Source organism: Eumetopias jubatus, unplaced genomic scaffold (assembly GCF_037043125.1).
Source record: "Eumetopias jubatus isolate StellerSeaLion01/CBP00866 unplaced genomic scaffold, mEumJub1_p1.0 scaffold_1, whole genome shotgun sequence".
NCBI lineage: Eukaryota > Metazoa > Chordata > Mammalia > Carnivora > Otariidae > Eumetopias > Eumetopias jubatus.
Genome location: NW_028274807.1, coordinates 212,122,903 through 212,150,276, shown reverse-complemented (window position 1 = coordinate 212,150,276; position 27,374 = coordinate 212,122,903). Strand labels below are relative to the sequence as shown.

Genomic DNA, 27,374 nt, shown 5'->3' with positions numbered 1-27,374 from the left:
GTTAGTTTTCTCTACTGTAAAATGGGGATAATAATAGTACATACTTCCTTAAGCTTATATTGAGTACTCAATAATATCCATAAGGCATTCAGAAGAGGGCCTCATCTATAGGAGGGGCTATGTAAATGTTTGTCATTTATTAATGTATTGAAATAATCCACTATAAAAAAATGATCCCAACATAAAAAGGAAAAATTCACAAGAAAAAAAAACCTAATCCTGAATGTACTTATATATCAAAATATATAAAGAGAAAGATGACAGAAATGACAAAAAAAGTGTGAATCCATATCCAGAGCCATAGCAGAAGACTTTAATACATATCTACCACTAAATAAACTTGAGGACAAAAATCTCAATGTACATACTATATCTGAAAACACAATTAGCTTGAGTTAATGGGCATATACTCTACATCTAAGACTTAGAGAATATACATTATTTTCAAAGAAACATGAAACACTTATAAAATGTGACCAACAAATAGGTTTACTAGTTAGATATTGCATTCAGCTGGACATGAACAGAACGCCACCTCAAAAACAAACCAAAAAAAAAAAAAAATGACTTTGGCTTCAACCAGTTAGAGGTTACTTTTAATCATATAGGACAAGTCTGGGAACAAGCAGTCCAGAGCTGATTCCACCAATCAGAAGTTTTGGGGGAGCCCATATCATTGTGATATTTTGCTGCACTATGGTTTCTGTCATCATGATCACAACAGAGTGCTTCCAACTCTTGGCTTTGAGTCCACTTTCAAGAGAAAGAATGGGTAAGACAAACAGGATACAGGTGAGGCAAACAAGCCAGATGCTGTTCTTCTCCCCGGGGACTTCTACCTACTTCTCGTGGTCAGCAGAGTAAGGCAACAGCCCTCTGAGCTTCAGAGAAGGCTTGCAGATTGAGTATTTTCAATTCTACTCATTGACAACTTGAACAACAACAAAAACATTTTAAAAAAGTATATAAGTAGGGGAGAATGGACATTGGGAAAGAAGCTGACAAAATGCCATACTAGGGTAGAAAGATAAAAAAGAATCAGCATCATAAACTCCACTTACCTGACAAAGATGCCATTAAACTAGAAAAAGTATATTGTAAATAGAATCTAATTTCCACTACGATAAACAAATTCACTCAGGAGATATTCAGAAATGCCTTCCTGGATATGCTACGTACTGATATTTTAAAAGAGTAAATTATAGCAAACATATTACATACAAAACTATGGGCCATAACTTAAGGTTTATTTTTGGGTACGGTTATATAGATGTGTTTATACTAAAATAAAAAGACCGAAAACTAACGAACTAGTGGCCCAATCTTAGGATGAGACATTGATAAAGGTAATCCCACACTCACTATTTATTCTTTCGGTTTCTAGTTTATTTTGTGGCCACTCAGTAAAGAGCTGAGGCATCCTCATACTGATTACTTCTCTAGGGTCTGCCTCCAATGTAAGTTCTCACAAATCAACAAAGAATCACTGCAAGATTTTTCCAAATTAATACACTGACAAGTTTTGCATCCAGAGAAAACTTCGTATTTTTCCTAATGTATGAGGTATTATCCAAGGCATTCCCCTAGTCTTTATATTCACAAGTGTCTGCAGTGAATTCTCAGTTTCCTAAGGAATGTGGAAAAATGACTTTCCAGGACCGATGACATTCAACAGGACCTTCTCTCTGGGATAAATCCTCATGCTTCTTAGAGACTGAGAGACCATTCAAGGCTTTCCCACAGTAATTGTGTTGTTCAGAATATCTCCTCATCTTTTGCTCAGTAATGTGAACACTTGTGCTGAAGGATTTTCCACCTTCTTTCTATGAATATTCCTCTGTAGGGATTTCTTACGTGTGCTCTCAGGGATGGGTGTCCCTGAAGGCTTTTGCATTCTGATGATATTCATAAGGTTTTCTCCTTAGTGTGAACCGTCATGTGACTCCCTAGAAATATCACGAAGGCTTTCCTACAGCTACTGCAATCCTCAGGTTTCTCCCCGTAAGTAATCTTTTGTGCATGTTAGGGTGAGTCTGAATTGAAAGCTTACCACAAAGATTGCACGCTTGAGGTTTCTCTCCAGAGTGAATTAACATGAGTTAGTGAAGGCTACTTCATACAGAATCGATTGAAAGAATGAGAATGGCAAGCTTCTCAGATGGTTCCTTATGATCTGTCTCCTACTATACATACCCTGTGTAGTTTCTTTCCACATTGTGTGAGCAATACAGTCTGGAAGAAGTGATAATATGTCCTTCTGAGACTAGGTCGAAAAAGAAAATGTGGCTTGTGCGTTAGCTCTCCCACAGATCAAATGCTTTGGGAGGAACCTGCTGCTACATCATAAAGATACTTAGCCCTGTGGAGAGTGAGGTAACGAAGGTTCCCTGCCAACAACTGGCATTAACCTGCCAGACATGTGAGTGATCCATTTTGGAAGTAGATTCTTCAGCAGTAAAGACTCAGATGAGTGTTGCTCCAGCTGACATCTTGACCTCACTTCATGACAGATCCTGAGCCAGAACTACACAGCTAAGCCGTTTCCAAATTCCTGACCTACAGAAACTGTGAGATAATTAATGTATGTTGTCTGAAGCCACTACGGTTTGGAGGGAAATCTGTTATGGAGCAACAGATAACTCATACATCTAGTGAGTTACCATCAGTTGTCTGAGAATTAAGAAATCAATGACTGCTTTCCTAGTTATTGTATTCATATCCACCTATTATGTATTCTCTTGTGCACAGAAAGGTAAGAGTTAGTGGTGAAAGATTTTCCACAATGATTACATTCGTAGGGTTTTTCTCCAGTGTGAGTTCTCACGTGTTTCTTAACAGCTGAAAGATTATTAAATGCTTTCCCACAGTTACTGCATTCATAGGGTTTCTCTCCAGTATGAATTCTCTTGTGCACAGTAAGAGAAAAACTACTGCTGAAGGATTTTCCACACTGATTACACTCATACGGTTTTTCCCCAGTATGAGTTCTCATATGCTGTGTCAGGTATGAGCTCTTCCTAAAGGCTTTCCCACAATCGTGGCACTCATAAGGTTTCTCTCCTGTATGAATACTATTGTGCCCAGTAAGGGAGGACCTCGTGCTGAAGGCCTTGCCACACTGATTACATTCATGGTGATTCTCTCTCGTATGAATTCTCTTGTGGCTTTTGAGATTGCAACTAGTGCGAAAAACATGAAAACACTGATTACATTCATAGGGTTTTTCTCCAGTGTGAATTCTCACGTGTAGTCTAAGGGATGAGGGATCATTGAAGGCTTTCCCACAGTCATTGCATTCATAGGGTTTCTCCCCATTATGTATTCTCTTATGAATAGTAAGGTAAGATCTACTGCTAAAGGATTTGCCACACTGATTACAGTCATAGGGTTTTTCTCCAGTATGAATTCTCTTGTGCTGAGTGAGGTTAGATTTTGTGCTGAAGACTTTAAAGCACTGATTACATTCGTTGAGTTTCACTCCAAGATGATTTCTTTCCTGTTGATTAAGAGATGAATGATAACTATAATTTATAGTATTTTTAATATTCAATTAATTTTATGCATAGGAACTCTTTCCCAGGAATTCTGTTACATTATTACAATTGATGTTTTGGCTATTTTCAGTGCTTGTATATGGCTTCTGCCCAGTCTGAGCTCTTAGAAGTTAAAAAAGATGGACGCTTTGCCACAAGTCCTTATCATATTCATTGAACATCTTCTGATAAACTCTGGTAAACCACTTTGTATTTCAACATTCAATATCTTAGTCACATTTAAGGAAATATTTACTTGTAGAAACTCCCAGTGAAGAAACAAGTTTGGGGCTAACTTACAGTTTTCTCCAAATTCACAACTTTTCACAGTATCTCTCCAGAGACACAATTTCGTATTGTGTAAATGACTTTCCTTTAATGACTCTGTTCACTTTGTGACTTTCCTAACTTATTCTCCTACTGTGAAAAACCAGAAATCAGCCATGTTAGTCTTACCGCTTTTATACCATTGGAATGTTCTTTTCTAAAATCATGCTTCTTAGGAGTTAACCATTTGGCTTTAAGTACAGTCTCCAAATCTGGGAAAAAAAAAAAAAGAAATTTAAGTTGATGGAGAAAAGAAATAGTAAAGTGCACACATGAGTAAACACAGACTCTGAGGGATCAGCATTTTTGAGGAGGTTTGCCATGCAAGGAATAAGAGTACGAAAACTATAGATATTTAAAAAGTGGTTTTGAAGGATTAAGACTGATCAGAGATTTACAGAAGAAGGGATTATGAGGAATGCAAAGTAGGAAGGCACTGGACAAAATGTTCATATGAAATTTATTTAAAAAGGAAAAGGACCATTATAGCATTGCATGGTGACAGATGGTAGCTACACTTGTGGTAAGCAGAGTATAACTTATAAACTTGTCAAGTCACTACACTGTACACCTGAAACTAATGTAACGTATGTAACTACACTTCAATTAAAAAAAAGAAGGAAAAGAGGTATGTCTTTTTTTTTCCCCATCTGACTCCAAGGTAACGTATGAGATGTTGAACAGAAAGGTAAAAAGGAAAGAATGTACACAAGGAAGCTCATACCCAACGTTCTTGACCATCTTTGTCAGAGAAAAGTACATTGTACAAACTTCCCTGTTGGACATTTCCTAAATGTAATACTCCCATGCCCCAAATCACTGGCCAGAGCTATTCCTCATATTCACCTGTCCACCTGGTGCTCACCTGGACAGGTGCCTGGAAGAATTCCTAGCTCCTCTGTCGTCACCTTGTCTTCTTGCTCCAAATGGGAGATCAGACTGGATTTATCAATATGATACCCTATTCATGGAGAAAAGACACATGATATTGGGTGACTGTACAGGTGACAAGCAGCCCCATGAAACTGGAGCCAACAATTCTGAAGATGATCAAGTATGACTTTTGCAGCAGTGGAATAACTACACATAAATTGTAATGAATATAGTTAACTCCCAAGAAACCAAAATTCAAGCACACTCAATATCCAGGTGACAGGACATAAACAGTCCCAAAGTCCATATCCAAGTTTACATACATACTTCAGAAGCTCTAAAGCTTTTAACCATGGAGAATATAAAGTAAGGGTAAGGAATAGCTATTCAGTTCATAGGGAAGGCATCAGACAGAAAGCTCCATGAGGGTGGGGACCACGTCTGTCTCATTCATCACTGTATGATGGATACACTGTATTCCTAAACCCAGCATAGACCCAGGGACTCAGAAGTGCTTCAGAAAGACTGGTGAGAAGTAACAACAGTGAAAACTGAGGGATACTGAACCAGAAGTCCATAACTCTACAAAAACAGTGAATAACATGGGGAAAACCATTCGAATCAACTTTATCAGAACTTTGGAAACTTATCAAAAGTTTACAGCAACTTGGAAAATGTTTAATCAAGAACAACCAGCTGACACTTTCACTAACCCTTGTCTCATCCTCTATTCCCTGCTTTGGCTGTGACCTTAAAGATCACAGCCCACATGCCTACTACCAGAGGGAGCAGGATGGACCTTATTCTCAAAGTTCTGTGGTTGTTTGTTTTGATCTTTCTGAAGGTTTGACTCAAAGGGCTTGCCTTTATTTATCTAATCTCAAACTCTCCGAGGGCTGTGCTGGGGACTCAGGGGGCATGTGCTGAATACATTTCAAGGCAAATATATTAGCCACCACTGCCTGAGGCCTATGAAATAGTACAGGAAAAGAAAAGACTAACCAAGAAGCTTGGGAGGAAAAGCGAGAAATAAAATATTTTGGGGAATTTTTAAAAGTTTCCCTCCCATTTCTTTGAATCTAAGAAGGCCAGGATTGGGCACATGCTCAGAAAAGAAAGTGATAATTATGGCAGAGTTGTAAACTGCCTGCTGATTTTGAAGGTATGTCCCTATACACACACACACGGAACACAACTGCAGAGACCACAGGTTTTTCCTTTTTGTTTGAGGCCTTCAGGAAAATCTCTGACAAACTGCTAGCTAACCATGAGGTTAACATAAGTCTTCAGGGACCACACATTGACAAATACAGACATTACAAAATTAGTTCAGGAATATCATTAAACATACATAGAACAAGCAACAACAAATTTTGGTGATGGGGAAAAATCCGATTCCAGAATTGCCATATAATAACTTTCCAAATGTCCATTTTTCAACAACAAAATTTTGAGGTAGGCGAAGAAATAAAAGTGTGGCCCATTACAGAAAAAAAAAATTCCTCCCTGAGGAAGCTCAACCATCAGACTTCTAGTCAAAGAATTTAAATCAACTATTTTAAAGAATATCAAAGACCAAAAGAAAACTGTATAAAGAATAAAGGGGGGGGGGGGCAGAGCAAGATGGCAGAGGAGTAGGAGACCTGGATTTCGTCTGGTCTCAGGAATTCAGCTGAAAAGGGATCAAACCATTCTGAACACCTACGAACTCAACAGGAGATCGAAGATAAGACTAGTAACAACACTCTGAACAGAAAAGCGACCACTTTCTGGAAGGTAGGACGTGCGGAGAAGTGAATCCGAGGTGACATTCGGGAGGATAGACGGCGGGGGAGGGGGCCTCCGTCGGCCGCTTCTGGCAAATGATAGAGCCGCGGAGCACAAAATCGGAACTTTTAGAAGTCGGCTCCGCTGAGGGACGTCGCTCCAGTGGCTAAGCGGGGGGTGGAACCCTCGCGGGACAGTGTGGACTCAGGACCCTCGGGGTCACAGAAAGACCAGGGGTGCCTGACTGCGGCAGAGCTCCCAGGTATCGGAGCGGGGAAGCCGGCTGCAGAGACAGAGCCGAGGCGCAGGCTCTCAGCTCGGGGTTGCCATGAACTGTGATCCGCAGCCCAGTTGGGCCACTGCTCCTCCAGCAGGGACCCAACAAGTGGCAGATCCGGGGAGACTCCCCTTCCTCCCCCGGGAGGAGCGGCGCGGGAGCGCACCACAGGGATCTGCTGGGTTTGGAGACTCCACACGGGGTCGGGTGCCAGAGATACAAACGCTCGGTCACAGGCCGGGTGAGCACGGAGTGCGGCTGGAGACCAGGGAGACGGGAGTGACTGCTTTTCTCTGAGGGCGCAGTGAGGAGCGGGGCCCCGAGTTCTCAGCTCCTCCGGGCAGAGATTGGGAGGCCACCATTTTCACCCTGGTCCTCCAAAGCTGTATCGTGAGCTTGCAGGGAACAAAAGCTCCTGAGAGCAAACCTGAGCAGCTTGCTTAGCCCGGACCGACAAGGATGGGGCAATTCCGCCTCCGGCAAAGACATTTAGGAACCACGGCAACAGGCCCCTCCCCCAGAAGATCAGCACGAACAGCCAGCAAGCCAAGACCAAGTTTACCGATCAATGAGAACGGGAGAACTCCAGCGCTAGGGGAATACTGCACATAGAATTCATGGTTTTACCATAATTCATTAGTTTTTCAAAGTTAATTTTTTTACCTGTTTTTTTTTTGAATTTTTCTTTTTCCCCTTTTCAACCAACATCTTATCAATCCCTTTAAAAGAAAACACTTTTTATTTTTCATTTTTAGAGTCATACTTTTAATCCCTTCATAGTAGTTACCCTTATTTTTGGCATATATATATAAGTTGTTCTCTCTTTAAAATTTTGAGATACACTTTCTTCTAACAGATCAAAATATACCCTAAATCACTAGTGTATGGCTTTGTTCTAGTCTCCTGCCTGATCACATTCTCTCCTTTTTACTTTTTTTTTTAAATCTTCTCTCTTTGTAAAAACAACTTATCAATTCCTTTTATAAAATCTTTTATAATTTTCATCTTTACAGTCATCTTCCATCCCTTCATTGTATCAACCCTTATTTTGTACATATATAAGTCTTTCTTCCTTTCAAATTTTAGCAGGCACTTTCTTCTAACACACCAAAACACTCCCAAAATCTAGTGTGTGGCACTGATCTATGCACTAGCCTGATCATATTTGATCATATTCTGGTTTTTTTTTGTTTTGTTCTGTTTTTATTTGTTTTTAAAACTCTTTTTCTTTTTCTTTTTTTTCTTCTTTCTTTCCCTTTCTTGTCCCCTGGTTTCAGGTCTTTTCTGATTTGAATAGAGTATATTTGCTGGAGACGTTGTTAACTTGTGAGCATTGTGTTCTCTCATTCATCTATTCTCCTCTGGACAAAATGACAAGACGAAAAAAATCACCTCAGCAAAAAGAACAAGAGGTAGTACCGTCAGCCAGGGACCTACTCAATACGGACCTTAGTACGATGTTGGACCTAGAGTTCAGAATCATGACTTTAAAGATACTAGCTGGGCTTGAAAAAAGCGTGGAAGTTATTAGAGAAACCCTTTCTGGAGAAATAAAAGAACTAAAATCTAACCAAGTCGAAATCAAAAAGGCTATTAATGAGGTGCAATCAAAAATGGGGGCACTAACTGCTAGGATAAATGAGGCAGAAGAGAGAATCAGCGACACAGAAGACCAAATGATGGAAAATAAAGAGGCTGAGAAAAAGGGAGAGAAACCACTACAGGATCACGAGGGCAGAATTCGAGAGATAAGCGATACGGTAAGACGAAACAACATTAGAATAATTGGGATCCCAGAAGAAGAAAGAGAGAGAGGGGCAGAAGGTATATTGGAGCAAATAATAGCAGAGAACTTCCCTAATGTGAGGAAGGAAACAGGCATCAAAATCCAGGAGGCACAGAGAACCCCTCTCAAAATCAATAAAAATAGGTCAACACCTCGACATCTAGTAGTAAAACTTATGCGTCTCAGAGACAAAGAGAAAATCCTGAAAGCAGCTCGGGAGAAGAGATATGGAACCTACAATGGTAGAAACATTAGATGGGCAACAGACCTATCCACAGAGACCTGGCAGGCCAGAAAGGACTGGCAAGATATCTTCACAGCACTAACCGAGAAAATTATGCAGCCAAGAAGACTATATCCAGCTAGGCTGTCATTGAAAATAGAAGGAGAGATAAAAAGCTTCCAGGACAAACAAAAACTAAAGGAATTTGCAAACACGAAACCAGCCCTCCAAGAAATATTGAAAGGGGTCCTCTAAGCAAAAAGAGAGCCTAAAAGCAGCATAGATCAGAAAGGAACACAGACAATACACAGTAACAGTCACCTTACAGGCAATACAATGGCACTAAATTCATACCTTTCAATAGTTCCCCTGAATGTAAATGGGCTAAATGACCCAATCAAAAGACAGAGGCTATCAGATTGGATAAAAAAACCAGACCCATTGATATGCTGTCGGCAAGAGACTCATTTTAGACCCAAAGACACCCCCAGATTGAAAGTGAGGGGGTGGAAAACCATTTACCATGCTAATGGACACCAAAAGAAAGCTGGGGTGGCAATCCTTCTATCAGACAAACTGGATTTTAAAACAAAGACTGTTATAAGAGATGAGGAAGGACACTATATCCTACGAAAAGGGTCTATCCAACAAGAAGATTCAACAATTGTGAATATCTATTCCCCTAACATGGGAGCAGCATAGAAGGCAATTAATAACAATTAGTAACAAAAGCAAAGAAACACATTGAAAACAATACAATAATAGTGGGGGACTTTAACACCCCCCTGACTGAAATGGACAGATCATCTAAGCAAAAGATCAACAAAGAAATAAAGACTTTAAATGACACACTGGACCAAATGGACTTCACAAACATATTCAGAACATTCCATCCCAAAGCAATGGAATACACATTCTTCTCTAGTGCCCATGGAACATTCTCCAGAATTGATCACATCCTAGGTCACAAATCAGGTCTCAACCGGTACCAAAAGATTGGGATTATTCCCTGCATATTTTCAGACCACAATGCTTTGAAACTAGAACTCAATCACAAGAGGAAAGTCGGAAAGAACTCAAATACATGGAGGCTAAAGAGCATCCTACTAAAGAATGAATGGGTCAACCAGGAAATTAAAGAAGAATTAAAAAAAATTCATGGAAACGAATGAAAATGAAAACACAACTGTTCAAAATTTTTGGGATACAGCAAAGGCAGTCCGAAGAGGAAAGTATATAGCAATACAAGCCTTTCTCAAGAAACAAGAAAGGTCTCAAATACACAACCTAACCCTACACCTAAAGGAGCTGGAGAAAGAACAGCAAAGAAAGCCTAAACCCAGCAGGAGAAGAGAAATAATAAAGATCAGAGCAGAAATCAATGAACTAGAAACCAAAAGAACAGTAGAACAGATCAACGAAACTAGGAGCTGGTTCTTTGAAAGAATTAACAAGATTGATAAACCCCTGGCCAGACTGATCAAAAAGAAAAGAGAAACGACCCAAATCCACAAAATCATGAATGAAAGAGGAGAGATCACAACCAACACCAAAGAAATACAAACAATTCTAAGAACATATTATGAGCAACTCTATGCCAGCAAATTAGATAACCTGGAAGAAATGGGTGCATTCCTAGAGATGTAGCAACTACCAAAATTGAACCAGGAAGAAATAGAAAACCTGAACAGACCTATAACCACTAAGGAAATTGAAGCAGTCATCAAAAATCTCCCAAGAAACAAAAGCCCAGGGCCAGATGGCTTCCCAGGGGAATTCTATCAGACATTTAAAGAAGAATTAATACCCATTCTCCTGAAACTGTTCCAAAAAATAGAAATGGAAGGAAAACTTCCAAACTCATTTTATGAGGCCAGCATTACCTTGATCCCAAAACCAGACAAAGACCCCATCAAAAAGGAGAATTACAGACTAATAACCTTGATGAACATGGATGCAAAAATTCTCACCAAAACACTAGCCAATAGGATCCAAGAGTACATTAAGAGGTTTATTCACCTTGACCAAGTGGGATTTATCCCTGGGCTGCAAGGCTGGTTCAACATCCGCAAATCAATCAACGTGATACAATACATTAACAAAAGAAAGAACAAGAATCATATGATCCTCTCAATAGATGCAGAAAAAGCTTTTGACAAAGTACAGCACCCTTTCTTGATCAAAACTCTTCAGAGTATAGGATTAGAGGGTACATACCTCAACATCATAAAAGCCATCTATGAAAAACCTACAGCGAATATCATTCTCAATGGGGAAAGGCTGAGAGCTTTTCCCCTAAGGTCAGGAACGTGGCAGGGATGTCCACTCTCACCACTGCTATTCAACATAGTATAGAAGTCCTAGCCACAGCAATCAGACAACAAAAAGAAATCAAAGGCATCCAAATCGGCAAAGAGGAAGTCAAACTCTCACTCTTTGCAGATGATATGATACTTTATGTGGAAAACCCAAAAGACTCCTCCCCAAAACTGCTCAAACTCATACAGGAATTCAGTAAAGTAGCAGGATATAAAATCAATGCACAGAAATCAGTGGCATTCCTATACACCAACAACAAGACAGAAGAGAGACAAATCAAGGAGTCGATCCCATTTACAATTGCACCCAAAACCATAAGATACCTAGGAATAAATTTAACCAAAGAGGCAAAGGATCTGTACTCAGAAAACTGTAAAATACTCATGAAAGAAATTGAAGAAGACACAAAGAAATGGAAAAACGTTCCATGCTCATGGATTGGAAGAACAAACGTTGTGAAGATGTCAATGCTACCTAGAGCAATCTACACATTCAATGCAATCCCCAACAAAATACCATCCACTTTTTTCAAAGAAATGGAACAAAGAATCCTAAAATTTGTATGGAACCAGAAGAGACCCCGAATACCCAGAGGAATCTTGAAAAAGAAAAGCAAAGCTGGCGGCATCACAATTCCGGACTTCCACCTCTATTACAAAGCTGTCACCATCAAGACAGCATGGTACTGGCACAAAAACAGACACATATATCAATGGAACAGAATCGAGAGCCCAGAAATGGACCCTCAACTCTATGGTCAACTCATCTTCGACAAAGCAGGAAAGAATGTCCAATGGAAAAAAGACAGTCTCTTCAACCAATGGTGTTGGGAAAATTGGACAGCCACATGCAGAAGAATGAAACTGGACCATTTCCTTACACCACACACAAAAATAGACTCCAAATGGTTGAAAGACCTAAACGTGAGACAGGAGTCCATCAAAATCCTAAAGGAGAACACAGGCAGCAACCTCTTCGACCTTAGCCGCAGCAACTTCTTCCTAGAAACATTGCCAAAGGCAAAGGAAGCAAGGGCAAAAATGAACTATTGGGATTTCATCAAGATAAAAAGCTTCTGCACAGCAAAAGAAATAGTCCACAAAACCAAAAGACAACCGACAGAATGGGAGAAAATATTTGCAAATGACATATCAGATAAAGGGCTAGTATCCAAAACCTATAAAGAACTTATCAAACTCAACACCCAAGGAACAAATAATCCAATCAAGAAATGGGCAGAAGACATGAACAGACATTTTTCCAAAGAAGACATCCAAATGGCCAACAGACACATGAAAAAGTGCTCAACATCGCTCGGCATCATGGAAATCCAAATCAAAACCTCCATGAGATACCACCTCACACCAGTCAGAATGGCTAAAATTAAGTCAGGAAACGACAGATGCTGGTGGGGATGTGGAAAAAGGGGAACCCTCCTACACTGTTGGTGGGAATGCAAGCTGGTGCAACCATTCTGGAAAACAGTATGGAGGTTCCTCAAACAGTTGAAAATAGAGCTACCATACGATCCAGCAATTGCACTACTGGGTATTTACCCCAAAGATACAAATGTAGGGATCCGAAGGGGTACGTGCACCCCAATGTTTATAGCAGGAATGTCCACAACAGCCAAACTGGAAAGAGCCAAGATGTCCATCAACAGATGAATGGATAAAGAAGAAGTGGTATATATACACAATGGAATATTATGCAGCCATCAAAAGGAATGAGATCTTGCCATTTGCAATGACCTGGATGGAACTGGAGGGTGTTATGCTGAGTGAAATAAGTCAATCAGAGAAAGACATGTTTCATATGACCTCACTGATATGAGGAATTCTTAATCTCAGGAAACATACCGAGATTATGGGTTGCTGGAGTGGTGGGGGGTGGGAGGGATGGGGTGGCTGGGTGATAGACATTGGGGAGGGTATGTGCTATGGTGAGCGCTGTGAATTGTACAAGACTGATGAATCACAGATCTGTACTTCTGAAACACATAATGCAATATATGTTAAGGAAATAAAAAGAAGAAGATAGCAGGAGGGGAAGAATGAAGGAGAGTAAGTTGGAGGGGGAGACGAACCATTAGAGATGATGGACTCTGAAAAACAAACTGAGGGTTCTAGAGGGGAGGGGGGTGGGGGGATGGGTTAGCCTGTTGGTGGGTATTAAAGAAGGCACATTCTGCATGGAGCACTGGGTGTTATGCACAAACAATGAATCATGGAACACTACATCAAAAACTAATGATGTAATGTATGGTGATTAACATAACAATAAAAAATTATAAAAAAAATAAAGGAAACCATAAGGATGAATTCTCATGAAACAGAACACATGCTAAAGAAATAGAAATTACAAAAGAAACTACATAGAAATTTTAGAGTTGAAAAGTACAAAAACGGGTATGAAAAAGAGAGAAGAGGTGTCCAACATCATGTGTGAGGAGGCAGAAGAAAGAATCAATAAGCATATGAAGACAGGACAATTTATAGTACACCTCACTGGAAGAACAGAAAGAAAAAAAGAATGAAAAAAATATGAACAGAGCCCTAAAGACCTGTGGGATACCATCCAACATACCAACACACATATCATGGGAGTTTCTTAAGTGGAGAAGGGAATGAGGTAGAAAGAATAGTTGAAGAAATGATGGCCAAAACCTTCCAAAAAACTGATGAAAGACACAAATGTATACAACCAAGAAGCTTAAGAAACCTCGAGTAGGCTAAACTGAGCGACACAGAGATCAGCAGCACAGCTATCCTACAAGAAAAGCTAATGGGAGACTTTCAGACTGAAATGAAAGGATAATGGTTATTAACTCAAATCCACACAAAGAAATAAAGAAATTCTCCTCTTTTTCTTATATGACTTACAAGAGGAATGCCTAAACCAATAATTATGAATCTATGTTAATGGGCACACAAGGTATAAAGATGTAATTGATGACAAAGCAATATAAAGGGGTGTGTGTGTGTGCACCTATACAAGAGCAAAAATTTTATATGCTATTGAAACAAAATTGGTACTAAATCAAAATAGATTGCTATAAGTTAAAATGTTAATCGTAATCCCCAGGAGAATCATTAAAAAAAAAAAACAAAAACAAAAAGAAATGAGAGGGAATTAAAATGGTCCCTTAGGAAACATCTAACACAAAAATAACAAAGAACTGAGGAACAAAAATGGTATAGGACATGTAGAAAATAGTAACATGATCTATGTGGGTCTTTATCAGTAATTACCTTAAATGTAAATGGATTAATCTGTCCAATTATGACGCAGATTTTGGCAGAATAGATAAGAAATATCCAATTATATGTTATCCGTAAGAGATTCAATTTACATTATTCAATTACATTACTCAATTTACATCTAAACACACTAAGAGGTTGAAAGTCAACAGACAGAAACATATATTCCATGCAAAGAGAAGCCAAAAGAGAATGTAGCTACGTTAACTTCAGGCAAAATAGACTTTAAGACAAAAACTGTTACGAGACACAAAGATATTATTTAATGATAAAAAGGTCAATTCATCCAGAAGATATAACAATTAAAGACCAATAACAACAGAATTCTACAATATTAAATTTCAAACTGACAGAATTTAAGGGAGAAAGAAATAGAGAGTTCTACAATGGTTGCAGACTTGAACACCCCACTTTGAACAATGGGTAGAACAACTAGTTAGAAGGTTAACAAGGAAAAAGAGTACTTAAACAATCCTACAAACTAACTAGACCTAACAGACATATAAAATACTCCACTTCACAACAGAATACACATTCATCTCAAGTGCACTAGGAACATTCTCCAGAACAGACAGATCATGTTAGGCCATAAAATGAGCCTGAATAAATTTAAAAACAGTGAAATCATACAAAGTATTTTCTCTGAATATAATAGAATCAGATGAAAAATTAGTAACAGAAAGATGTGTTTGGAAAACTTAATAATGTTAAGGTGACAATATTAACCAAAGTGATCTACAGATTCAGTGCAATCATTACCAAAACTCCAACAGCTTTTATTTGCAGAAATGGACACACACGAGCCTCAAATTCATAGGGATTTGCAAAGGGTCCCAAATAGACAAGAGTCTTGAAAAAGAACAAAATAGGAACTCTCACACTTCCTGACATCAAAACTTACGTCAAAGCCAGAGCAACACATTGTGGTACTGGCACAAGGAGAGACACAGAGGTCAATGGAATAGGACTGAGTGAATTTAAACTCATACGTCTGAGGTCGATTTTTGACATGGGAGTAAAAACAGTTCAAGGGAAAGAACAGTCTCCTACAGAAATGCTGGGCAACTGGGTAAACACATGCAAAAGAATGAAACTGGTACTTTCTCCCAGACATACAGCAAATTAACTGAAAAAGGACCAAAGACTTAACTGAAGAGAAACTAGAAAAATTCCTGGAAGAAAACATAGGGGTAAATGTTCACAGCCTTGGTGGATCTGGCAATAATTTCTTAGATATGATAAAGCAAAAAAAGAAAAAACAAGGCAGCAACCTCTTCGACCTCAGCCGCAGCAACTTCTTCCTAGAAACATCGCCAAAGGCAAGGGAAGCAAGGGCAAAAATGAACTATTGGGATTTCCTCAAGATAAAAAGCTTTTGCACAGCAAAAGGAACAGTCCACAAAACCAAAAGACAACAGACAGAATGGGAGAAAATATTTGCAAATGACATATCAGATAAAGGGCTAGTATCCAAAATCTATAAAGAACTTATCAAACTCAACACCCAAAGAACAAATAATCCAATCAAGAAATGGGCAGAAGACATGAACAGACATTTTTCCAAAGAAGACATCCAAATGGCCAACAGACACATGAAAAAGTGCTCAACATCGCTTGGCATCAGGGAAATCCAAACCAAAACCTCAACGAGATACCACCTCACACCAGTCAGAATGGCTAAAATTAACAAGTCAGGAAATGACAGATGTTGGCGGGGAAGTGGAGAAAGGGGAACCCCCCTACACTGTTGGTGGGAATGCAAGCTGGTGCAACCACTCTGGAAAACAGTATGGAGGTTCCTCAAAAAGTTGAAAATAGAGCTACCATACGATCCAGCAATTGCACTACTGGGTATTTACCCCAAAGATACAAATGCAGGGATCCGAAGGGGTACGTGCACCCCAATGTTTATAGCAGCAATGTCCACAATAGCCAAACTGTGGAAAGAGCCAAGATGTCCATCGACAGATGAATGGATAAAGAAGAGGTGGTATATATACACAATGGAATATTATGCAGCCATCAAAAGGAATAAAATCTTGCCATTTGCAACGACATGGATGGAACTGGAGCGTGTTATGCTGAGTGAAATAAGTCAATCAGAGAAAGACATGTATCATATGACCTCACTGATATGAGGAATTCTTAATCTCAGGAACAAACTGAGGGTTGCTGGAGTGGTGGGGGGTGGGAGGGATGGGGTGGCTGGGTGATAGACATTGGGGAGGGTATGTGCTATGGTGAGCGCTGTGAATTGTGCAAGACTGCTGAATCACAGATTTGTACCTCTGAAACAAATAATGCAAGATATGTTAGGAAAAAAGAAAAAGAAGAAGATAGCAGGAGGGGAAGAAGAATGAAGGGGAGTAAATCGGAGGGGGAGACGAACCACAGGAGACGATGGACTCTGAAAAACAATCTGAGGGTTCTAGAGGGGAGGAGGGCGGGGGGATGGGTTGGCCTGGGGATGGGTATTAAAGAGGGTACGTTCTGTGTGGAGCACTGGGTGTTATGCACAAACAATGAATCATGGAACACTACATCAAAAACTAATGATGTAATGTATGGTGATTAACATAACAATAAAAAATTTAAAGAGAAAAAGATAGATAGGACTTTATCAAAATTAAAACTTTCTCTGACGGACTTATTTTGCTTAGCACAAAACTCTCTAGCTCCATCCACTCGTTGTAAATGGCGAGATTCATTCTCTTTTATGGCTGGGTAATATTCCATTGTATATATATACCACATCTTTATCCCATTCATCAGTTGATGGACATTTGGGTTCTTTCCATAATTTGGCTATTGTTGATAGTGCTGCCATAAACAGTGGGGTGCATGTGCCCCTTCGAATCAGTTTTTTGGTACCCTTTAGATACTTAGGAGTGCAATTGCTGAGTCATAGTTCTATTTTTAACTTTTGAGGAAACTCCATTCTGTTTTCCAGAGTGGCTGTACCAGTTTGCTATTCCCACCAACAGAACAAGAGGGTTCCCCTTTCTCCGCATCCTCACCAACACCTGTTGTTTCTTGTGTTGTTGATTTTAGCCATTCTGACAGGTGTTAGGTGATATCTCATTGTAGTTTTGATTTGTATCTCCCTGATGATGAGTGATGGTGAGCATCTTTTCATGTGTCTGTTGGCCATCCAGATGTCTTCTTTGGAAAAATATGACTTCACTCATATGTGGAATTTAAGAAACAAAACAAACAAGCAAAGGCGGGGGGGCGGTAGGAGACACACAAACCAAGAAACAGACTTTTAACTATGGAGAACAAACTGATGGTTAGCAGAGGGGTGGTGGGTGGGGAGTTGGGTTCAATAGGTGATGGGCTTAAAGAAGGGCACTTGGGAGGAGCACTGGGTGATGTAATGGAAGTGCTGAGTCACTGTATTGTACACCTGAAACCAACGTAACACTGTATGTTAGCTAACTGGAATTTAAATAAAAACTTAAAAAAAAATTAAACTCTTGTGTGTCAAAAGACACTATCAAGAAAATGAAAATATATCACCAAACGGGAGAAACTGTTTCCAAATCATATTTTGGATAAGGGACCAGTATCCAAAATATACAACCAATTTTTATAATCCAAGAACAAAAGATAAACCGACTTTCAAACTGGGCCAAGGACTTGAATAGACACTTCTCCACAGGAGATCTGCAAAACAAGCCAACTAGTACGTGAAAAAGTGCTCAAGGTCATTAGTCACGAGGGAAATGCAAATCAAAACGAAGATGAAATCCCACTTCGTAACCATGAGGATGGCTACCACCAGAAAAACAAATGTTGGAGAAGAGGTGGAGAAATTAGAACCCTCACACCCTGGAGCAGCTGAGTGGAAAATGGTTTGGCAGCTCCTCCAAAAGCTAAACATAGTAACATCTGACTCAGCATTCCTCTCCTAGACGCATACCCAACAAAAGGGGAAACGTGTCGGGACAAGAACCTGGACACAAATATTGACAGCAGCACCGCTTGTAAACAGCCAGTCAGTGTAAACCCCCCAAATGTTTATCAACCAATGAATGAATTTTAAAAATGTGGTATATCCATAAAGTGGCACGTTATTCGGTCACAATGAGGCATCATGAGCTGGTACAGGGCCACACCATAGCTGGGCCTTTAACCATTATGCTGCCCAAAAGAAGCCAGACCAAAGAGATCACATCTTTTAGAATTCCAATGATATGAAATGTTCTCAAGAAGCACAGCAAACAGAAGGCAAATTAGTGGCTGCCCGCAGGGGGCAGTGGGGGAGGTACCTGGGACTGAGCACTTCCAGGGGAGGGGCTGAGAGCTGATGACAATGTCCTCCATTTGGACGGTGTTATGGCTGCACGACAATGCCAATCTATCAAAAGCTGCTAAACTGTACACTTTAAAATAGTTACAGTGGTGAATTTTATGGTATGTGAATGTCACGTCAATTAAAAGCAAAAAAAGGACAAAAGGAAGTCTTGTCACCTGAGTCATTCAAGACATGCAGGGCTGAGGTGGGGCTTACCCAGCGATGCCAGGTTCCTGCAGTTCTCCCGCATCACGTCTCTGTACAGTGTTCTTTGAGAAGGGTCCAGCAGTGCCCACTCCTCCCGTGTGAACTCCACAGCCACATCCTCGAAGGTCACCAAGTCCTGAGCCGTCACAAGCATCATGGCTTAGCCAAGGACCACCCCACCAAGTTGATAGGAGGACAGGAGTAGAAATAGGTTGGAACCCCAAGCACAAGATGTATGGGCAGGGTTCTGAGCTCTGTTCTCCACTGCTCCTGGGCTCAGCCTGCAGGGCTCCTCTCCTGTCTACTGACGCCCACTCCCAAGGTGAAATGTACCTCTAACACGTAGGTGAGTCCCTACTCCAGTGAGACCGTGGAATCCTCCAGTCTTAGTTCCCTTGATCTCAGGGTTGAGCATAGGCCGGGGACATGGCAGATGTCAGAGAAATACTTGGTAAACGAATGAGTGACTGCCCCACAGTCATCATCAATTACTTGAGTCTAGGACACCTGAGTTACCTTCCCCTTAAAACTCTCAGTGGAACATGACGTAGCCAGTGACCCTGGAGGAAGCTCTGCCATGTAGAAAATGTTGACAAACACCGCCGCTGGCTGGGCAGCCCCTCACCCCCTACGAGATGCCCGGAGACCCTGCGCTGTCTGAGACCTGGTTTGACTGTGGGGCTCCAGGTCATTGAGAAATAGCAAATCCAACTGCTGATCAAAGGAATAATGATTTGGAAAGAGGAGTATCTGACTCACCGGTAACCAGCTTGTCAGGAAGCCATGAACCAACCCTTCCTCCTCTGCGCATCCTTTTTGAGGAGAGACTGAGTACAGGGAAGACTGAGCTGGAGAAGAAATGAGTCAGAAGAGTCCAGGATTGCTCTATATTCTAGCACTCACCAGTTTGGAGGCTTTCTCACCTACCTGTAACTGACCATACCCCAACACACACACACACACACACACACACACACACACACACACACACACACACACACCCCTTTCACAGGACGGACACACACGGACACACACACACACACACACACACACACACACACACACCCCTTTCACAGGATACCAGAGCAGAGCCCTGTCTCACCAGGGCTAGAAAACAGGGCCAAGGCTCTTACTGCACCGGAAGAAAAGGTGATAATTCCCATTTCACAGATGAGGAAACTGAAGTTCAAGGGACAGCACTGTCATTTTATCAAGTTTATGGAAAGAATTTCAGGTAAATTTAAAGGCTTTCCCATATTCAGGACACAGGTGAGACCTCCACAGACACTCAAACCACCAACACCCCAAATCCCAAGAACCACTTGGGGTCCCAGTGCCCCCGGGCATTCAGGCTCTACTCCTGCCTCACTGCTCAGCCCCTCCTTTCCTGCTCTGTGGTGCAGGGACCTTTAACGCTTGGATTTTGAGGGCCCCCCGACTTACCGCAAGTGGGGGACAGAACCATGGCTGCCATCCTGTGACTCAGACAGAGAACCCGGATGCTCCTCCCCTCGTGCCTACAGCGCACGCAGGCCAGGCTCTGGAAGAAATGGAAAACAGGACGCTTTCACAGCCTTTCTCCCTCTCCAGGCTACTGAGGATGAACAGGGCTCAGCCCGCCCACCATGTCCTCCTTTAAATGCAAGTGGGGTCTCCAATTCTGGGTCTTTACTTTGCTTATTAGCATGTGAAGAGTCCTAAATGGTACAACCAGCACATGCCTGTGTCACCCCCATTTAAATCCTCAGCTTCACCGAGTCTCAGGGCACATTCTTCCCGTCCAAGTGGTTGTCACAAACACATTCCCAGCTACGACCCCTTTGCCAAATAGAGACACTGGCACCTGCCTCCCATTAGTCTTTCGATCTCCAGTCCCACTGCCCTCGGACAACATCAGAGGGCGTGAGGATGACCCTCACTGTGTTACGAGTTGGTCCCCATCCACATTGGCCGCACCTTCCATCGGCACCACCCTAGACTCTGTCATCACCTGACCCTGTTCTACCATCTAGAAAAACAGTTCAGAAATGTCTCTCTGAACCCAGCCTCCCAAACCTCACCCTTGTCCATCAGTTGTTCTCAACCACACAAAGGACTCAGTCCAGCCGCTCTCCTGCCTCCTCAGGCACTCCCTGTTCTCACTTTATGCTTCCCCAGCTTGGATTTCATGACCCCTCGCTGGCACGCTTCCTCATCTCTCAGCCCCACCTTCACGCCTGCCCAGTGGCAGCGCCGGGGTAGAGCTGTAATGTTGCCACCTCTAGGGAAACACGGTCACCAACATGCAGAGCCCTTGACCCCGCAGGCCATCCCGTAAGTCAGTGCGACTCCCTACCCATCCACCTGCTCTCATCTCTTTACACCCACACGCCCTCCCCTTTTCCCTCCATGGTAACCCGCTTCCTAAATGGCCCTCGATGACTGAAGCCTCCTGGTGTCTGCATCTGGACATGTTCCATCTGCATCAGGCTGACCCACGTGACAAGAGTACCTCGGTGGTGACTTGGGAGAGGAACCGAGGCCTCCCTCCAACAGCAGCACCGGCGTGCCGGCCTGGGAGCCACCTGCCTTGGCAGTGAACCCTCAGCACCAGGAAGACTTCAGATCACTGTAGCCCCAGCTGATATCCCACTAGGAACTCATCAAAGTCCCTGAGCCAGAACCTTCTAGCTAAGCTGCCCTGAGTTCCTGAGCCACAAAAACTATGAGAGATGACACACGATTATTATTGTGTTCAGTCACCAAGGTTTGGGACAATCTGTTAGGGGGCAACAGATAATAAACACACCCTCGCTTTTGGCAGCTGGTCCTGCCTCCTACTTCTCAGAGCAGTCTTCATGAGAAGGAATCTACCTGCCTGCGCTGCCCCGCAAGCGGCCACGCGCACCATGGTTCCCGCCCTCTTTCCTGTTCCAAACCCGGAGCTGCCTCCCCTTCTGTGTCAGGCCCAGCTCTGCAGCTCTGTTCTGTGCTCTGTCCCGCCTGCCCGTTCAGAAGCTGCGCACAATTGACTGTCTCGTCTGCCCCTCCCGTCCAGCTCGCCCGCTCTACTGGGCCCTTTCTTACACCATGGAAACCCGAGGCAGTGTTTTTCAGTAGTGAAATAAATCTTTTTTTTTTTTTTAAAGATTTTATTTATTTATTTGACAGAGAGAGAGGGAACACAAGCAGGGGGAGTGGGAGAGGGAGAAGAAGCCTACCTGCCGAGCAGGGAGCCCGACGTGGGGCTGGGTCCCAGGACCCCGGGATCATGACCTGAGCCGAAGGCAGATGCTCAATGACCAAGCCACCCAGGTGCCCCGTGAAATAAATCTATCTTAAGAGCAGTTTTCTCTCTGTTACTACCCAGCCCCTCTCTCTGACCACAGGCAAAGGGTCTCGCTCTCTGACTCATTTCCCCACATCCCAGCCCCTCCTCAGCCCAGGACACCCTGGTTTCCACCACCACCATTTCAAGGACACGGCCCTTGGTAGAACCACCAGTGATCTTATTCATAATAACAGAGACTCACACTGTAACTACACTGATAACATTTTTTTATCTGTCAGATCAACAAGGGCCTGGTGGGCCACATCTCCTCTTGGCAAGCCTGTCTGGAAGGGCATGGTCATACACTGCTGGGGCATAATTCCTATGGAAGGAAAGTTGCCAACTTCAAGCAAAACGCAGCAACATTTACGCCTTCCCTGCCAATCACACTTCTAGGAACCTATCTCGAGGATACACAAATACCCTGGCCTTATTTAGAATATCAAAGACCTGGAAACAATACTGCCCATCAACAGGGAATTAGCTCAATAAACTAGGGACTATCCACAGAATGAAGAAACTCGCAGCCAAAAAAGAAAGAGGTGATCTCTAGGTATTGACAGAGATTCTTATCTCCAATAAATTTAAGTGAAAAAAAAAATGAAGGTTCAAAGTGGTGTCTATGGAATGTTTCCTTTTTATAAAAAGGGAATGAATGGCCTCCTTTCCCTGGAGTTAGGGAATCAAATATAACTCCACAGAACCAGCTTCTTGAGGTCTCTACATGTGCCCTCCTGGCACCCAACAGATAAATGCAATAAAGGGTGTGAGTGTGAGCAGGGAGGGGAACGTGGGACACTAAGAGTTTGGGCCAGGTGGAGAGAATGAGCTCAGGGCATCTTTGCCTCCTGGGCCTGTGTGGAGACAGATTACTGCCTCTGCCCCAAAGGTGTCCAGATTCTACTCCTCCGAATCTGTGAATGTGTGAGCTTCCATACACAAGGGATTGATTGTGTAGCTGTGATTAAGGTAAGGTTCCTGAGATGGCGAGAGTATCCAGGATCATCTGGGTGAGCCCAAGGTCATCACAAGAGTCTTTACAAGAGGAGGCAAGAAGGTCAGGTCAGAAGAGCTGTGATGATGAAAGCAGGAGTCAGAGAGAGAGATTTGAAGATGCTACCCACCGGCTCTGAAGATGGAGGCAGAAGCCACAAGCCAAGGAAGGCAGGTGGCCTCTACGAGATGGAAAAGACACGGAAAAGGAATTTCCCCTGGAGCCTCTGGAAGGAATGCAGCTCTGCCGACCGCTGAGGATTTCTACGTTCCAGAATGGCAGGAGAAGAAATCTGTGTTGCTTTAAGCCACAGAGTCTCTGGTAATTTGTTACAGCAGCGACAGGAAAGGAATACAGCCTCTTACATCCAACCTTCCCTGAGGCCTGGAGTTAGTCCAGCAGACCCAGATAACTGCTATGGAGCCTCCTTCCCTTCTGCAGGTGGAGGATGTCTCCCTTCTCCCCACCAGGGACCCAATTTGCAGTTAGGAAGAGCCCAGTCACTGAGCTGAGCAGTGAGAGGGCTGGGATCCAGCCACTCCCGGAGCCCCCAGAGGAAAAGCAGGCTGAGAAGGTGCCTGGGGCACTTTCAGGCCCCAAGGTCCTCATCAAGGTCTTCTGGCAGGTGAAATCTCATAGGAGGGCAGAGGGGTCTGTGCTCAGTTTAGAGATTCAGTGACTCCTGCACCCGGATGTACGTCAGTGCTGGAAGGTCAGAGAGGACGGGCCACCCTATACCAGGGCTGCCCAGCAGAACTTTCAGGGATGACAGAGATGTCCTCTAACTGCTCTGTGCAACTGGCAGCCACAAGCCACATGTGGCTACTGAGCACTTGAAATGGGGCCAGGAGGACAGAAAGTAATGAAATTTTGATCGTATTTCTCATTGGTTTCATTGCAATAGCTACAGGTGCCTTGTGGCTCCCGCAGGAGACAGGGCAGCCGTGGACATACTCAGGCCCGACTTCTTCCAGGATGCAGAGGAGGGGGCCTGTGAGTGGCAAAGCAGGATGAAAGCATGGGCCTGGGCGAGGGGGAGGCCTGCAGGTTCGCATGGACAGGAGCTGGGGGCAGAGAAGGGCCCGGTATCATCTGGCAAATACAAGCACGAATGAAAGCATCGTTATATTTTCTCAGTTCTAAACTCCTGGGTCTCCTCTTCCCGCTTCTTTCCTATTCCACAACCACCATCCGGGCTTAGGGAACCATTATCTTATCCCTAAACTTCCTCCTACCACCTCCAGTCTTGCCTCTTAAATCTTCCTTCTGAATCCTGAGGTCCATTTTAACCCACGCACATAGACCAAATGTGAATCACATCGCTACCGTGTCTCTCCACCGATCCTAGAACAGAGTCCAACCTAAGACCTGACCTGGTCCAGCCTGCCCTGCTCTGCACTCCCCACTTTGCTGTCTCGGCTCAGCCATTCCTGTCTTCCCAGCTCATGGAGCACACAAGGTTCTCTCCTGCTTCAGGGCTTGTCTTCATGCAGCTCCCTTTGCCTGAAATGCTCTCTTGAAAATAATCGCACACCCTTGCTCCAGCAACTCTACAGCTAGCTAAATTTGACCCCAACCTCAGCTCTTAAGGTAAGTATCAGCCCTTCTCAAGAAGGCTTCCCTGTTCCCTCTATTGAGTTCTCTGTGCCAAGCTCCCACATCACTTCTGTCATTAGGTGTTTAAAATCACAATTCTTGGGCGCCTGGGTGGCTCAGTCAGTTAAGCATCTGTCTTCGGCTCAGGTCATGATCCTGGAGTCCTGGGATCGAGTCCCATACAGGGCTCCCTGCTCAGTGGGAAGTCTGCTTCTCCCTCTATCCCTCACCCTACTCGTGCTCTCTCTCTCTCAAATAAATAAAATCTTAAAAAAAATAAATAAAATCACAATTCCCTATTAGAATGTAAGTTCCATGGAGGCAGAACAAGGTCAGTTTGGCTCTCCCAGGTCTCTACCATCTGGCCCAGGGCCTGCCTCACGGAGATGATGAGCCATCCTGGTTTGTCTAGAACTGTCCTGGTTTGAACACTAAATGTCCTGTGTCCTGGTAAACCTCTCACTCTCAAATAAACAAGAAGGGTTGATCGCCATACACTGTGCACTCAAAGACTATCTACTGCATGACAGACATTCCCCTCCAAAACATTACAGAAACTCGAGAATGAAAATGGGACATACACACATACATGTAATTAGTAAAACCCAACAATTAAATAGAAGACTACTTAACAGGATCCTCTGTAATGTGAATCACCAGACCATTATTTCAGAAAAGTTTTAAGAAATAAAGTTAATTCCTGCCAGAAGACAAGGTAGAGAGGACAATCTTTGTGGAAACAAATGCCCTACCTTCAACACACAAGTTGTTGGATATTCCTCTATATAATTTTAAATCTCATTAAGAAAAAAAAATCCACTTCTTCAACCACTGCATCTGGTTGCCGGTCAATTGAATTTTATATTTGTTACTAAAAGAAAGAAGTTCAAAGCATTTTTCCCCCCAGATGTCCCTTTATTGTGAATCTCTGAGGAGGATTTATAGGGCATTAGAAGTCAGATTGAATGTGCCTGAGGAATGCTGCTGAGGAGTCCTGCTAATCTTTACTGGGATGACTTGTAATACTACATATACATATAAAAACTTTATGTATTTATGCTTATATATAAAATCCTGAAATTTTTAGTATTATGGAATGCAAGAAAATCTATTTCTCTATTGTTACACACATTTAGTGATTTACGTATTTGCTTAATGTGTACTTATTTGCATATAACTGTACTTACTGCCTTATTTCCACACACATAACAACACTCACCTTAGTATCTTTCCTTTGAACATAATCCATCAAACATACAAATATTTTTTCTTAAGATACCCTCACTCTTAGCGGCTCTTTGTGTTTACAGCCTGAGCACAGGGAAACCCATTAACAGCTCCTCTGCACAGTGGAGGCTGCTGGAACCTGTTACAAGTTCCTCAGCGTCCTCACCTGGTCACAGAAATCCACGGATCAGTGAGGCTCGTGGACCCTGAAGCTGGTTTTAACACCAACTTGAGCTCAAGAGATGCTTTTCTTTTCTGGGGAAAAAAAAAAAAGGCACAAAGATTGTTAAGGCCTTTTTACAGCGAGTAATAGTTCTTGGATAAATAGACCACCCCATCCATCTTTTTTTTTTTTTTCATTTGCTTAAAGTGTAAATGTTGGCAGTGACTGGATTTACCTGATTCCCACCCAACCATCTTCACCCCAAGTGGGAGGAAAGCAGTGTCATGCTGTGTGTGCATTCCACTTGCTCAACTCATCTGGCTGGATAAAGATTTTATGGTGACTACATATGCTTCATTTTTTTAAAATTTTTAAAAAAGATTTTATTTTAGAGAGAGTGCGGGGCGAGGGGGGAGAAGGAGCAGAAGAGGGGAGAGTGGGGGAAAGAATCTCAGGCAGACTCCATGCTGAACAAGGAGCCCGAAGGTGGCTGGATCCCAGGACCCTGAGATCATGACCTAAGCAGAAACCCAAGAGTCCGGTGCGTAACCAACTGAGCCACCCCAGGTACCCTCTGACTCCACTTCAAACATGGCTTGTCACTTAGGGGGCGGATAAGTGGCTCAGCTGACTCTGAAACAATTTCCAAGGTTGACTCAAGACTTCAGATATTTTGGGGCCCTACAGGAGGATTTCCCGACCCCGGCACTACTGATAATGCATCGTTGTGGGGCGCTGTTCCGTGCACCGTAAGATGCTGAGCAGCATCCCTGGCCTCCACCCGCTAGATGTTAGTTGCGCCTCCCCACACCCCCATTTGTACAACCAAAACAATGCCTCCAGACATTGCTCAAAGTCCCCGGGGAGGGGAGCAAAATCACCCCTCAGAGTAGGGGGAGCGGCGGCGTCCAGAGTTGGGAGGAACAGCAGCTTCGGACCGACCTGAGGAAACAGCCCAGGGGAGGAAACTGGGCTCCGGCTGGGGACGGAGGGACGCGGGGACGCCAGAGCCCGAAATCCGGAATGCCCGCGGCCCGTGCCCCTCCTTGGGCGCCTACCGGAAGCCCTGGACTGCCCGCCGCGCACCGAGTCCGGCCCCTCGCCCAGAGGCCAAACATACCACGTGAAGCCGGTCCCGCGCGGAGAAGACCGCGCACCCCACGCAGCTAGCCACCCGAGGCTCCTTCCACCGCCCCGCCCCACGCTTCCGCTTCC

General features: G+C 43.1%; 1 protein-coding gene across 3 annotated transcripts; it reads right to left on the bottom strand.

Annotated features, from left to right (window-relative positions):
• Positions 1 to 471: 471 nt before the first annotated feature.
• LOC114200856 (uncharacterized) lies at positions 472 to 27,374 on the bottom strand. Of its 3 annotated transcripts, XM_088017526.1 has the most exons (8): positions 27,280 to 27,373; positions 26,163 to 26,251; positions 20,313 to 20,409; positions 19,629 to 19,717; positions 18,879 to 19,005; positions 4,726 to 4,821; positions 3,990 to 4,072; positions 472 to 3,496 (listed from the first exon to the last, which is right to left on the bottom strand). In XM_088017526.1, exons 3-8 carry the CDS (start codon positions 20,341 to 20,343, stop codon positions 2,714 to 2,716), a joined length of 1,209 nt encoding a protein of 402 aa, XP_087873652.1. In that variant the 5' UTR covers positions 20,344 to 20,409; positions 26,163 to 26,251; positions 27,280 to 27,373; the 3' UTR covers positions 472 to 2,713. The 3 variants fall into 3 exon arrangements, with proteins under 3 accessions (XP_087873652.1, XP_087873655.1, XP_087873659.1); XM_088017529.1 differs by lacking the exon at positions 26,163 to 26,251 and having other exon boundaries at positions 27,280 to 27,374; XM_088017533.1 differs by lacking the exons at positions 18,879 to 19,005; positions 19,629 to 19,717 and having other exon boundaries at positions 27,280 to 27,374.